General features: G+C 64.8%; 1 protein-coding gene across 1 annotated transcript; it reads left to right on the top strand.

The window, feature by feature from the left end:
* The first annotated feature begins 3440 nt into the window (after nt 1-3440).
* Nucleotides 3441-9695, top strand: FGFR4 (fibroblast growth factor receptor 4). The gene is made up of 17 exons (XM_055812495.1): nt 3441-3531; nt 4498-4767; nt 4875-4967; nt 5115-5281; nt 5371-5494; nt 5777-5967; nt 6080-6218; nt 6303-6496; nt 6734-6879; nt 7139-7260; nt 7361-7471; nt 7618-7808; nt 8215-8337; nt 8417-8487; nt 8733-8870; nt 8943-9048; nt 9135-9695. Exons 1-17 carry the CDS (start codon nt 3459-3461, stop codon nt 9279-9281), a joined length of 2406 nt encoding a protein of 801 aa, XP_055668470.1. The 5' UTR covers nt 3441-3458; the 3' UTR covers nt 9282-9695.
* The last annotated feature ends 3745 nt before the right edge of the window (nt 9696-13440 follow it).

Here is a 13440-nt window from a genome sequence, read left to right as displayed (position 1 = left end):
GTGGGCTGCCTGCCCCTCCGGCGCAGTCCCTGCCCGCCTCAGCAGGTCCCCACTGATAAAAGGGCAGCAGGTCGTGGCCAAGGATGAGAGGTGCCGTGTGTCGAGGCTGGTGGGGCTGGATGGAGCCGGGAGCCCTTGTGCTCAGGGCTGGCCCATCCCCTCAGTGCTGGGGCATTCGCATCACCCTGGCACGTGGCATCAGCTTGCTCAGCCTCAGCCCCTGGACCCCATGCACATACAGGGTAGAGGGAGCCGGGGACCCTGCGCCCCAAACAACAGCCGTTCAGGGAAGGCCAAGAGAAACTTCCAGGAGGAAAGAGCCCCCCAGGCTCTGCCCCCCCCACAAGCCACCGGTGCTGCATGCACTCATGCTGGCCACAGGTGCCACCGCAGCGGGAGTGGCGTCGAGCACTGGGGCCAGGCACAAGGGGCGGCTGTGTTCCCGCAGCCCCGGCTGCCTTCCAAGAGCAATATTGTTGGCACCAGGCAGGCTCCCTGCGCCGGCAGCGCATACACGGGCCTTTCATGAGGGGAGTGGGGATGATTTACTGCCTGGGGGAAGGGGCAGGGGTGGGAGGATGGAGCCCCAGCGTGCTTGCCCCGGCACCCAGCCTCTTGTGCGTGCTCACTGCAGTGGAACTCTGTGCACGCAAGTGAGGCCGAGGGTCTGGCCAGGGGGTCATCTCTCCTCAGGTGGGCATGGAGGGGAGCGGGTCTCCCTGCCCCATCTGCACCGTGCCCACCCATCTGTGGGGCCTTAGGGACACACTCCCTCCCTGGGCACCCTGCTGCATCTGAGCTCCCACCCTCTGTGGCTCAGTGGCCGGAGCGGCACATGTCCCTTGTGGTGCCACAGCTGATGGGAGCAACCCACGTGGCTGGGAGGACGGGGACAGCAAAGGAGGGTGCTGAGGCAGGGGTGCACCTGCAGTGTGGGGTGCCAGCACTGGCACAATCCCCCCTTGTTGAGCTACTGGTGTGGCAGAGGCCATGGCGGTGCTGCTGGCAGTGGGTGGCAGGCAGTTGGGCTGCGCTGCCGTGAAGGGTTTTTTGTTTGCCATCAGTTGCTGTTATAAATCAAGCCAGGCAGCCCGACCCAGGCCCAGCGCTGCCCCACAACAGGGAGGTGACTGGTTCCCAGCCACCCGCAGCACAGCCCCATCGTGCCCCAGCCCACACCCAGTATCACCCTGGCCGAGCAGGGATGCTTGGTGTGATGCAGGGCGAGGTGTGGGCACTGGTCCCTTCACCCTGCTCCCACCCAGCGCCATACTCGGCACTGCGGGACCTGGCCAGGGTATGGGAAATCTGTCCGTGCCCATCCCAGGCTGTGGCTCCCATGGGCTCCCCAAGTTTCAGCTCTCCCCTGTTGTTCCCAGTGCTGGGAACAACCTCTTTTCTCCTGTTTTAATTTGGTTTCAGTTCGAATTAAGCTGAACCCAACATTTTTCTGTGCTTCCAGCACACGGTAAGCTCTGCAGGGGCGGCCGCTGCTCCGTGAAATTGATGTTCTCGTCCGCTTCACGCGCCGGCAGGAATGAACAGCTGCCGGGGGCTGCCAGCCCCTGGGACTGCTCCATGTGCCCCTGTGCCCTGTGGGGGGGACCAGCACCCCAGGGTGGGGACCAGTGCCCTAAGTGGGGAGCAGCGGTGGGTGGGTGGTGCTATGGGAGGTTGTAGCACCAACCTGCCCCTGCAGTGAAACCACGTCGTGCTGGGAGTTGCCGGTTTTGCACCCCAGTGCAGCATGGACAAGGTTGTGCCCTGGCTCTGGCAGCATGGTCCTGTGGGGTGGGAGGTGACAGTGACAGCCGTGCTGCACTCACTTGACCTCAGGATCCGTGCTAAGCATAGGCACAGCTGCGTGTGGGGCTCACCATGGCCTTGGCAGGTCTTGCTGGAAAGCTGAAATGGCAAAGCAGACAGCGACGCAGCGAGGCAGAGCAGCTCTGGGGCTGGATCCTGACCATGTGCTGGGGGCAGCCTCTGTCCCCACTTACCGGTATCAGGATGCTCAGGGGAAGGTGTGCCTGGGGACCATGCTGGCTTGGAGGCCGGGCTTCCCCCTGTGCCCAGGGGTCCTGCGTGGGCAGGCAGGGTCTGCCCGACCCAGTGCAGGCAGGAGCGCAGGGAAAGCGAAGGCAAAGTGTTTATGGGTCGGATTAGGGTCACTCCAGCCCTGGCTCGCAGCCTCGCGGTGTTTTACGACGCTCCATTATGGGCTCCTAATGAGGGTCACAGCCGCTTTATGGCACCGCAAGCGATAACGCTGCAACTAATTGCAGCACAATTAGTGAGCGGGCTGCCGGGCACCCAGCAACGCGCGGCGCCCAGGGCCACCCGCCGAGGTGGGCGCTGCCGCCGTGGAGCCCTCGGCATCCCCGGGCCCGGGGCCTCCCTGCTCCCGGGGTGCCACGGGGGTAAGCGGGGGCAGAGGCGGCTTTGCCCCCCGCCCCCCGGCCGATGTGCGGCTCCCGGCCTGGCGGCTCGACATGTGGGCTCTGCCTGGGGTCGGGGCGGGGGTGCAGCCCCGGGTGCTTCGCAGCCCCACGCGTTCCCCACCCGCGGGGCGATGCTGCGGCGCCGGGGCCGTGCTGGGGGGGTACCCAGGGGCCGCCTCTCGCTGCTGGGGGGGGCCGGTCCCGCCCCCCCCCCCCCCCCCTCCCGCTCGATGGCGGGTGGGTTTGCGAAGGACCTGGCGGCCGGCGGAGCGGGGCCGGTCCCCCCCCGCTCCCCCCCCCCGGCGCCCCGGGCGGGGCGGGCGGCGCCGCTGTAACCCGAGCGCGCCTACAAAGTGCCCGCGCCCGCCGCCGCGCCGGCAGAGGGGGACGGAGCCAGCCCGGCGCGGGACCGGGACCGGGAGCTGGAGCGGAGCCGTCCGCAGCCCGGAGCGGGTCCGGAGCCGTCCCCAGCCGTCCCCAGCCCTGCCCGCCATGGGGCCGCTGTGCGGGGCGCGGCGGCGCTGAGCCCGCCGGCCCGCGGACTTTGCCCGGGCCCTGTCCGCGCTGCGCGGGCGGCTCCGCCGAGGGAGCCCGTCACCGCTGGTAACGCCGCCGCCCGCGACCCCCGCGCTCGGGACACCCCGGACCCCTCCAGCCCCTGCAGCCGCGCCCCCCCCCCCCGTGCCTGGTTAACCTCTCCCAGCGCCCTGGCCGGGCAGCGGCTGGCTGGAGGGGCCGCGTTCCCCGCACCCAACCCGGGGTGCCGTGTCCGTCCGGCCGTCCCTGCCTCCTGTGCCCACCCCCCCTCCCCGGCCCTGAGACGGGGCGCTGGAAAGGGGTCTCACCCTGCCCAGGGACCCCAGTGCTCTGTCTGCCCTCCATGCGCACCCCCCCTCGGCGTGCCTGCCCGGGGGACCCGCCGTGCCCCGGGGACCAGCCCCCGCCTGCCCGGCCCCGCTCATCCCGGCCCTGCCTGTCTCGCAGGGCGGGGGCCGCCGCGCCGGAGGGGCCTGGAAGATGCGACCCCTCTTGCAAGTCCTGCTGGGGCTGCTGCTGGCGGCTGCTGCTCAGCGCAGGACGATGGAGCCAGGTACGGCTGCGGGGGCGGGGGGCTTGAGGATGGGGCGGGGTGGGATGGGGGTCGTGCTCTCTGGATGCTTTCCCCGACCCCCAGCTGGGCAGGGAGCCCCTGGGGCTGGAGGCGCTGGCTGCTCGCCCTGGGCACACAGCCCCACAGCTCTGACCTCGGGGCTGGGGGGGGGGGAGCTGGGGGCACCTGGCTGGCAGGGGCACGGCACGGGGGGCCAGTGTCTCCATCACCAGGCATGGGGGTGTGGAGGCTGGAAGGAGCAGGGTGGCTCCAGACACGGTCCCTGCGTTATGGGGGCTCAGCTCGCTCGGCAGACAGGCGCTGCAGGGTTGGACGGTGTAAACGCTATATGGGCTGTGGCTGTTGTGTGTGGCTCGGTCCGTGCCTCTCAGTGGTGGTTGCAGGGGAAGGGCATGTCCCAGGGGACCAGAGCCCTATCTACCCCACATCCCCCCTGTGATGGCCACACAGAGGGCTGGGACACACTTGTGTCCCCCCAGGTCCCCACGTGCGGGTGGTTGGGCTGGGGTGGGTATGGCTGTCCTGGCAGTTGGGCTGTTTCTGCCCTCCATGTGCACGTGCCAGCTGCTGGCCATTGGCAGGCAGGGCACCGCTGCCCAGCCCGGGTGTTGTGGGGGTCCCAGCTGTGCTTGAGGCATGTGGAGGTCTGGTGGCACATAGCCAGGAGGGTTTGCTGCCCTCATTTAGTGAGGCAGAACAGGCTTGAGCACCCTGCGCCACTGCTCCTGCAGAAGGACTGTGGCATGTGTGGCCTTGGATGGGGACACTGCTTCGTGTCCCTGTGCCCCAGGGCAGAGTCCAGCCCTCTGCCTGCCCACAGAGTGGCAGAGCTAGGCACCAGGCTGTCTCACACCACATGCTCCCCACGCTGGGGTGGGTGCATGGTAGGGTCCTGCTGTCTGGGCGGGGTGAGCACTGGGGTGGGTGCTCACAGGGTCTCTCCAGAGCTATTTGAGAGCCCGTTGCTGGAGTCAGAAGAGGAACATCTCCTGCTGGACCCAGGCAATGCATTGAAGCTGTACTGTGACGCCAATCAGAGTGGTGCCAGCATAGTCTGGTACAAGGAGTCCCGGCTGCTTGTCCCGGGGGGTCGCATCCATCTCCAGCAGAGCCTGCTGGAGATCTCGGAGGTCGCCTACGAGGATTCAGGGTTCTACGTGTGCCGGGTGCGGGGCACTGGGGAGATCCTACGCAACTTCACCATTTCTGTCGTGGGTAGGAGCCCCGGCAGCACCCAGCTCCCCCCTGGGGGCACCAAGGCAGCCGCTGCCCACCCAGCCCGGCAGGCAGGGTTGTCCTTCTTAATCCATTTTCCTTTGCAGATGCATCACTGGCATCAGGTGATGATGATGAAGACAGCGATGGGGACAGTCCCCACGGAGACCGAAATGAGGAGCCTGTCTACATGCACAGAGGTCAGTGCCACCCCAGGCAGGAGAGGGCTGCTGGGGCAGGTCCAGGAGCATGGGGCACTGCTGCCTCCTGTGAGCAGCACGAGCAGCTCCGGCAGCCTCCGTGCTGCCCTGCGGCCCCCTCCCACTGTACATCCCGCAATTCCCCAGCTCCATACTGGACTCACCCGCACCGGATGGACAAGAAGCTGTATGCAGTCCCCGCGGGGAACACAGTAAAGTTTCGCTGCCCAGCCTCGGGCAGCCCCAGCCCCAGCATCCGCTGGTTCAAGAACGGACATGAATTCCGGGGGGAGCACCGCATCGGGGGCATCCGGGTAAGGGCCAGGTCCCCCCCACTGCAGCCTCCCCTCGTGGGATTCCGCTCCCCAGTCACGTCTCATCCCCTTACCTCCCGCCTCTGCAGCTCCGGCACCAGCACTGGAGCCTGGTGATGGAGAGCGTGGTGCCCTCTGACCGCGGCAACTACACTTGCCTGGTGGAGAACAGGTTTGGCAGCATCCGCTACAGCTACCTCCTGGATGTGCTGGGTGAGGGCTCCTTGGTGCAGTGCTGGCCTGGCTCCCCACTCCCCCTGTGCCTGGGGGCATGGGGAAGGGGGTGGAGGAGCCTCTGTTGGTGTCCTCTCTGCTGGAACAGCCCATCTGTGCCTTGCACCCAAGGGACACGGGGATGGAGGCCAGGCTGGGGTTGCACTGGTTAGGGTCAGGGAAGGGCTCTCCATGGTACACAGCAGGTGGAGATGGAGGGAGGAAGGAGCCTCTGCTCTGGGCCCCAGTGTTGGTGACATTGCTCTGCTCTCTACTGTGCAGAGAGGTCCCCACACAGGCCCATCTTGCAGGCTGGGCTGCCCGCCAACACCACAGCCCTGGTGGGCAGCGATGTGGAGTTCTTCTGTAAGGTCTACAGTGATGCCCAGCCCCACATCCAGTGGCTGAAGCACATCGAGGTGAACGGCAGCAGCTACGGTCCCGATGGGGTCCCATACGTGCAAGTGCTCAAGGTAACAAGGGCTGGAAGCACCCAGGTCCCAGATACCCACCCTAAAGTGGTGACGGGAGGTGCACATTCCCTGAGGAGGAGAGATGCTGACCATTCATCCTGCTCCCTGACAGACTGCAGACATCAACAGCTCCGAGGTGGAGGTGCTGTACCTGCGCAATGTCTCCGTGGAGGATGCTGGCGAGTACACCTGCCTGGCGGGGAACTCCATCGGCCTCTCCTACCAGTCTGCCTGGCTCACTGTCCTGCCAGGTAAGGGTAGTGGTCCAGGTGTGGGAGCTGGGACCCCTGGCACACAGGGGCCATGGCTCAGGCCAACTCATTCACTGCCTCCAGAAGAAGAGCTGGTGCGGGAAGCTGAAGCCCCTGAGGCCAAGTACACGGACATCATCATCTACACCTCGGGCTCACTGGCCGTTGCCATGGCCATCATCATCGTGGTGCTGTGCCGGATGCAGACTCAGTCGAGCAAGCAGCCCCTGGAGCCCATGGCGGTCCACAAGCTCTCCAAATTCCCACTCATCCGACAGGTGGGTGCCGAGCTGGAGCCCTGGCAGCGCAGGGGGACCTTAGTGACCGACTGGCTCCGTGAGTGCCACTTGTGCCCGTCACACCTTGCCCTGCCACCAGTCTTGGGGCTGCCCTCCCCACTGCCTCCTGCAGCTCCCTCACCCCATTGCTCTGAGCGAGGGTCTCTAAGCACTGTTTGGTCTCTGGCCCTGGAGCACGGGGCAGGATGGCTGAGGTCCCCTGGGCTCTCTCCGCAGTTCTCCCTGGACTCCAGCTCCTCTGGGAAGTCCAGCACATCCCTGATGCGCGTCACTCGTCTCTCCTCCAGCTGCGCCCCGATGCTGGCCGGGGTCATGGAGCTGGACCTGCCCCTCGACACCAAGTGGGAGTTCCCGCGAGACAAGTACGGTGCCACGCAGGGCAGGTCTGGGTCTGGGGACTGCTCTCCCCAGCTGCCCCTGGGGCAGCAACACATGGGTGACATACGGGGAGGTCTCCGGGTGTCACCAGACACCTCAGCACTGCCATAGCCCAGGGCACTGGGACTCAGCTGGGAAGGAGGGGGGCAGCCATGCTGCCTCTGCCCCTGGGGGTTCAGCCACGTGGTGGTGGGGAGCGGGGCCGTCCCTGTGGTCCCTCAGCATTCTACCTGTCCCTGCCAGGCTGGTGCTGGGCAAGCCCCTGGGGGAAGGCTGCTTTGGCCAGGTGGTGCGGGCAGAGGCTTACGGCATTGACAGAGACCGGCCGGACAGGGCTGTCACCGTGGCTGTCAAAATGCTGAAAGGTAATGGCTCTCCTGCCAGTGTCCCAGGCACAGAGGTGGCATCAGTACCAGGCTGCAGTGCCACCCCAGCTGGCACGGTGACACAGCCCTCCTTCCCCAGACAATGCCACTGACAAGGACCTGGCTGACCTCATATCCGAGATGGAGATGATGAAGCTCATGGACAAGCACAAGAACATCATCAACCTCCTGGGAGTCTGCACGCAGGATGGTGAGGGGGCTGTGCGGGCACGGTTTGGGCAGGGCATGGGCATGGAGTGGGAGCAGGGAGTGCGGGCTGTTGAGGACAGTGGCATGCAGGACGCTGGGGAGGGAGAGGGCAGGGCAGGGGCTGAGTGGAGTGGACACCCTTCCCAGGGCCACTGTACGTGATTGTGGAGTTTGCCGCAAAGGGCAACCTGCGCGAGTACCTCCGTGCCCGCCGCCCCCCAACACCTGACTACGCTTTTGACATCGCGGCAATGCCCGAGGAGCAGCTCTCCTTCAAGGACCTGGTCTCATGCGTCTACCAGGTGGCCCGTGGCATGGAGTACCTGGAGTCCAAACGGGTAGGGCTGGCACAGCCCGCACCGGCTGCCTGTGCTCAGCACAGCTGGAGGGGCATGGTGGTGACGGGGAAGCTGTGTGTCCCTGGTGAACCTAGTGTCCCTGTGGAGAGGGAGCCCAGCCCCTTCCCCCTGTCTGTCCAGAACTTCCCAGCCACATCCAGCAAAGCTCTGGGCAGCACCTCCCCAAAACCATGGGGTTTAAAGCCTGACCCACCTCCTGGGTGTCCCCCGTCACTGCACCTGTCACTGCAGCCAGCTGGGTTGCCACCAGAGATGTGGGGAAGGGGGGCCAGCAGTGCCAGGGGGTTGTGTGGGAGGGGAGCAGCAGCTCTGGGTGTGGGGAGGGGACACGGGGAGCTGCAGCTGCCATCTCACACTCCCTGCGGATGACGCGCTCCCCTGGCAGTGCATCCACCGTGACCTGGCTGCCCGCAACGTGCTGGTCACAGCAGAGAGCGTGATGAAGATAGCAGACTTTGGCTTGGCCAGGGACGTCCACGACATCGACTACTACAAAAAAACCAGCAACGTGAGTGGGGGCCCTGGGAGAGGGTTGGGGGGTAACAAGGAACCCCAACCAGGGCTGAGAAGGGGGTTTGCTCCCGTAGGGTCGCCTGCCAGTGAAGTGGATGGCACCTGAGGCCCTGTTTGACCGTGTCTACACCCACCAGAGTGATGTGTGAGTCCTGGGGCTGCTGGGGGCTAAAGGTGCTCTCAGGTGTGGAATGAGGGTTCCATCGGTCTGGGACGAGGCAGCACCCCTGGGGTTATGCACGTACTGGAGGGTCCCCATGAGTAGGACGGGGTACTCCATGGGGACTGCAGCAGTGGGGCACATCTTTCCCACGAGTGATGCCACCCTCTCACCTGCACGGGGAGGTTCCTAGGACATGGTTGACCACCTTTTGCTATGTGTGATCCCAGGTGGTCCTTTGGGATCCTGATGTGGGAGATCTTCACGCTGGGTGGCTCCCCCTACCCTGGCATCCCTGTGGAGGAGCTCTTCAAGCTGCTGAAGGAGGGGCACCGCATGGACCGGCCATCCAACTGCACCCATGAGCTGTGAGTAACCAGCCAGGTGGGGTGGGCAGAGGGCACGGTGACACCTCGCTGACACCCCTTTGCCCCCCCCAGGTACATGCTGATGCGGGAGTGCTGGCATGCCGTGCCCTCGCAGCGCCCCACCTTCAAGCAGCTTGTGGAGGGGTTGGACAAGATCCTGGCGGCTGTTTCAGAGGAGGTGAGTGGTGGGGGGTCCGGTGGATGGTGGGCAGGTGACACGGGCGCTGAGAGCACCGGTGCTGACGGCACCATCTCTCCCTGCAGTACCTGGACCTCTCCATGCCCTTTGAGCAGTACTCGCCCTCCTGTGAGGACAGTGCCAGCTCCTGCTCCTCCGATGACTCTGTCTTCACCCACGACCCGCTGCTGCTGGCTCCCCGCCTCTTTTCATACCCCAGTGTGAGGACTTAAGGGTGGGCAGGGAAGGGTGATGCTGAGGCCACCTCTGCCCTCGTGGGGAGCAGGTCTGGGTTCCCGCAGGTTCCCTGCTTTGCCAGGTGTGAGCAGTGGGCGGGCAGGGTGCTGAGCCACAGTGCTGGGGCAGGGTGTCCCTCTCTCTGGCCTCCGTTTCAATGCCTTCAGTCGTGGCTGAGACCTGCCTGGCATTGCAGGGCAGTGGGAGCCAGAGCCTCTCCAGGGTGGGAACTGCCTGGGATGCCCATGGCATTGCCCCGGGAGCTGGGCTTTGGCCAGTGCTTCAGTGGAAGTGTCTCTGGGTAGGAGCCCTGCTGCCTGCCGGGCTCCTGCTGCATCTGTACATAGCCACAGAGATGAATATTTATGTACATGAAATATCAACCTGATAAATTATTTTTTTGGAATAGACCCCAGTGCAGTTACTGGGCTGCTTCTGGGGGCGAAGGGCACAGCTGAGCTGGGAAGGTGGGTCAGGGGCTGCCTCCTCGCTGCCTCCTTGCCCCAGCCAGCACAGGGGCCTGCGAGTGCTCCCGGGGGACACGGAGGCAGTGCCACAGGTGCAGGAAACGATGTCCCCACTCCCGTGCCTCCAGGCCCGCTCCAGCACAAAGCACCCTTGCATCTGTTCCCCATTAGCCACTGCTGCACTAAGCCACCGTGAACTCCGCTACCAGCATCACGCTGAAACTGATCCCCCAACTGCTGTGGGCTCCCAGGCTGGGAAAGTGCTCTGGGGCCCAGCCCTGCACACTGGGGACCCCCCCCACCCTCCCCCCTGCTGGGGCCAGCCCTGGGCCTACAGAGAAAAGGGAGTTAAGGGCTCTACAGTGCCTCCCTGGAGCCCCCATGCCTCGGGAGCACAAGTTGGGGGGCTCCAGGCCCTGCTTTCCAGTGCCTGCTTTGCCCGCCCCCCCCCCTCCCCTCTTTGCTTGCCCCGCAGTGCCCAGCTCTGCCGGAGTGTGGGCAGGGAGGACTGCAGCTGTCTCACCCCCTCCTGCCAGCCTGCTCCCTGGGTCTAGGGTTTCATATAGGGCCAGGCTTTGCTGGCCATTAGCCCCAGGATCTTGTTTCCTCCTCCAGCTCCTAGCTGCACTCTCAGCCCCCCAGCCTGGAAGCTGGCTCTCTGGCACAGCCTGAGGAGGAGGGGGCTGGCAGGTATCGTGGGGCAGGACCTGGGGCAGCTGGAAAGAGGCTTCCTCTGTCCTGCCCACTGCTGCGATGGTGCTGGGGTCCAGGCTCCTGAGGGATGCAGCTTGTGGCTGCCCTTGTGTGAGGCAAGGCTCAGCCATGGGTGCAGCCGTGGGAGCCCAGCAGCTTGCAGAGCCATCCTGGGGTCCCCTCCTCATCGCAGCCCCTCGCAGGGCTGCTGGGGGGAGCCTCCATCCCCAGCCCTGCTCCCCTCTCTGCTGGAATGAGCCCCCAGCTCCGGCATGGCAGGCGGAGGCAGACAGCCCACTGGCAGGTGTGAAACCTGTCGGTCCCAGCAGCCTGCCTGCCCAGGAAGGATCCCAGCTGTCCGCTAATGTGCCAGAACCAATGCATTTCCCACAGCCCTGAATGGGACATTCACATGCTGGAGGGCAGACTGCCCAGGCTGCCCACAGGGGCTGCCCTGCTCCTGGCCAGGACCAGGGGTGAACACAAACGGGTGCATGGGGAGGGGGTTGTGCCCAGCTTGTCCCCACCTCACTCCAGATTGGGGTCTCTGTGCTGGGGGGCAGCACAGGGGGTAGGCAGTGCCTGGTACCCGGTACGGTTTGCATGGTTCTTGCTTGCTGGACACTGCCCTTCCCCTGGAAAATGGGGGCACAGCCAATTTCAAAGGGTGAGGTGAGGGTGGGTTTGTTAATCTGTAGTGCCAGGTCGGGGCGGGGGGGGGGGCACAAGGGGACATCTTGAGTGGTGACCTGCCACCCCCTGCCATAGCCTCATTTCATCCCCGCTCACTTTGCAAGCATGCTGTGGGTGCAGGCAGTGCCTGTGGGTGCAGGCAGTGCCTTATCCCCACAGCACAACCCACCCCAGCTCGGCCCAGAGATGCTTTCAGGGTCTTAGCAGTGCCCAGCACGGTGCCCATCCACCTGCCCTGGCACAGGGGGCTGGCCCTCACCCCATCCCCAGGCACCAGTGCATCCCCAGAGCTGCAGCAGTGGGTGCCAGCGGGCTGTGCCAGAACCAGTTCCGCTGGGTGCAAGGGCAGCCAGGGCCATGGCCGGGCAGGGAGGCAGCCTGGGGCGCCCTGCAGACCCACGACAACTGGAGGCGGTTTTTATTGTTTAACATTCCTGGTATTTTCTGTCAGGGCTGAACCAATTGTCCTTAATCCGCCAGGCTCTGCTGGCCAAACAAGTGTGGCTGAGCCACCAGCATCCTGTCCGCACGAACAGGCCCCTTTTGTGAGGGGGATTTAGCGTGTAGCCCAGTAAATCCCGCTGGTTTCCTGAGGCAGCGTTCCCACACCCCCACACCCCCTCTGCCTGCCCCCCAGCCCCCAGGCCCTGGCATCGCTCCCCAGCCCAGCCGTGCCCGGGGGCACCCTGCCTGCCCCAGCCCCAGGGCCTGGTACCTGCTGCCTGACCAGAACCTGCCCACCCGGGGGCCGCCTGTCTCCCCCAGCCGGGGTTCCCCCTGCATGTTGCTGGGGTGTATCTGTGGGTCTCCGTGGGATGTGGGCTGTCAGCAAGGCTGAGGAGCTTCCCAGGCCGCCCCCTCCCCCCCTGCACTGCTGGTCCTGTGAGGATGCTGTGGTCCCTGGGAAGATGCTGTGGTCCTGGGGGAGATGCTGAGTCCTGGGGGAATGCTGAGCCCCAGGGGAGATGACATTGGCCCGGGGTGGGGGGGGATGCTATAGTCCTTGGGGGCATACTGAGTCCTGATGAATATGCCTCTGGTCCTTGGGGGGGATGCTGAGTCCTTGGAGAGACACAGCACCCCAGGGGCCAGGACACTGGCTGATTCCTCATTCCAGCTCGGGGATGTGGCTCCCAGCCCCACGCTGGGGGATGAGATGCCTTTGCTTAACGACTCTGTTGTAGGGCCCGGAGCTGCTGTTGTCTTTTCTCCCCAAAACAAAGGCGACAGAATTTTATCTCCGGGGAGAATCTGGCTTTTGTGAGCTGTAGAAAGCCTCTGCCCCCGGGCAGGGAGGGATGAGGCTGGGGGGGTGAAAGGCACCAGGCTCCTGCCTCCCACACCTGGCACTGCCCCTCTGCCTGCTCCTGCCTGCCATATCCCACTACACCCTGCTTGCCGCCTCCTTGTCCCATGCCTGTGCCACATGTGTGCCACCGGTGCCCAGGCAGTGAAGAGGAGGGAAAGGTACCCATGGGCAAGCGAGCAGGAAAAGGGGGCCCACGGGCACCCACACGTGGGGGCACCTCGTGCTGCTTCCCTGAGGCAGGGGCCTCCTGCCCTCTCCGGCCGAGGAATCCCAACACCAGCATTTGCCACATCCCTGGGTGCTGCAAACAGAGATATGCACGCCCACAGATGCAGGCATGCATCACCACCCCCCCCCACCCCCCCCAACTCCTGCACACACTCCCATCCATGCACAAGGCCCTGCACACACACCCTCCCGTGCACACACACCCACGCACCCCCCTCAGGCACTTCCCCCCAGGCATCGAAACACACTCCCCCACCCTACGCATGCATCCACCCTCCCAGCCAAGCACACCCCACGCACAACCCTCATGCACACACATACACCCCCCCCTTCTGTGCACACGTCCCCATGCACATGTACACTGCCCCCCACCCCCTACACACCCGTTCACACACACAGAGCCATGCACACCCATGTACACACCTTCATTCACCTCACACCAATGCACACAGCCAATGCACACACACGCAGTGCACAAACCTCCATGCACACACCTCCATGAGTATACATGCACACACATGCAACACACACACCTTCATGCATGCACGCACACACAGTGCACACACACTCAATGCACACTCACGCACACACACAATGCACACACCTTCATGCACGCACACACAATGCACGCACCTTCATGCATGCACACACAATGCACACACACACTCAATGCACACACTTTCATGCACACACACAATGCACGCACCTTCATGCACGCACACACAATGCACACACACACTCAATGCACACACACTCTAAATGCAC

This window comes from Falco peregrinus, chromosome 8, assembly GCF_023634155.1.
Source record: "Falco peregrinus isolate bFalPer1 chromosome 8, bFalPer1.pri, whole genome shotgun sequence".
Lineage (NCBI taxonomy): Eukaryota > Metazoa > Chordata > Aves > Falconiformes > Falconidae > Falco > Falco peregrinus.
Note: the sequence above shows the minus strand (reverse complement) of the source record. Positions and strands in the feature narration are given on the sequence as shown.

What these genes read in the sequence shown, in the direction of transcription:
- FGFR4 (XM_055812495.1), top strand. Translation starts at nt 3,459, where the DNA reads ATGCGACCCCTCTTGCAAGTCCTGCTGGGGCTGCTGCTGGCGGCTGCT. An exon ending in GCCTGTCTACATGCACAGAG is followed by an intron (nt 4,968 to 5,114) that starts GTCAGTGCCACC and finishes GCAATTCCCCAG; the next exon opens with CTCCATACTGGACTCACCCG. An exon ending in CTGGCTCACTGTCCTGCCAG is followed by an intron (nt 6,219 to 6,302) that starts GTAAGGGTAGTG and finishes CACTGCCTCCAG; the next exon opens with AAGAAGAGCTGGTGCGGGAA.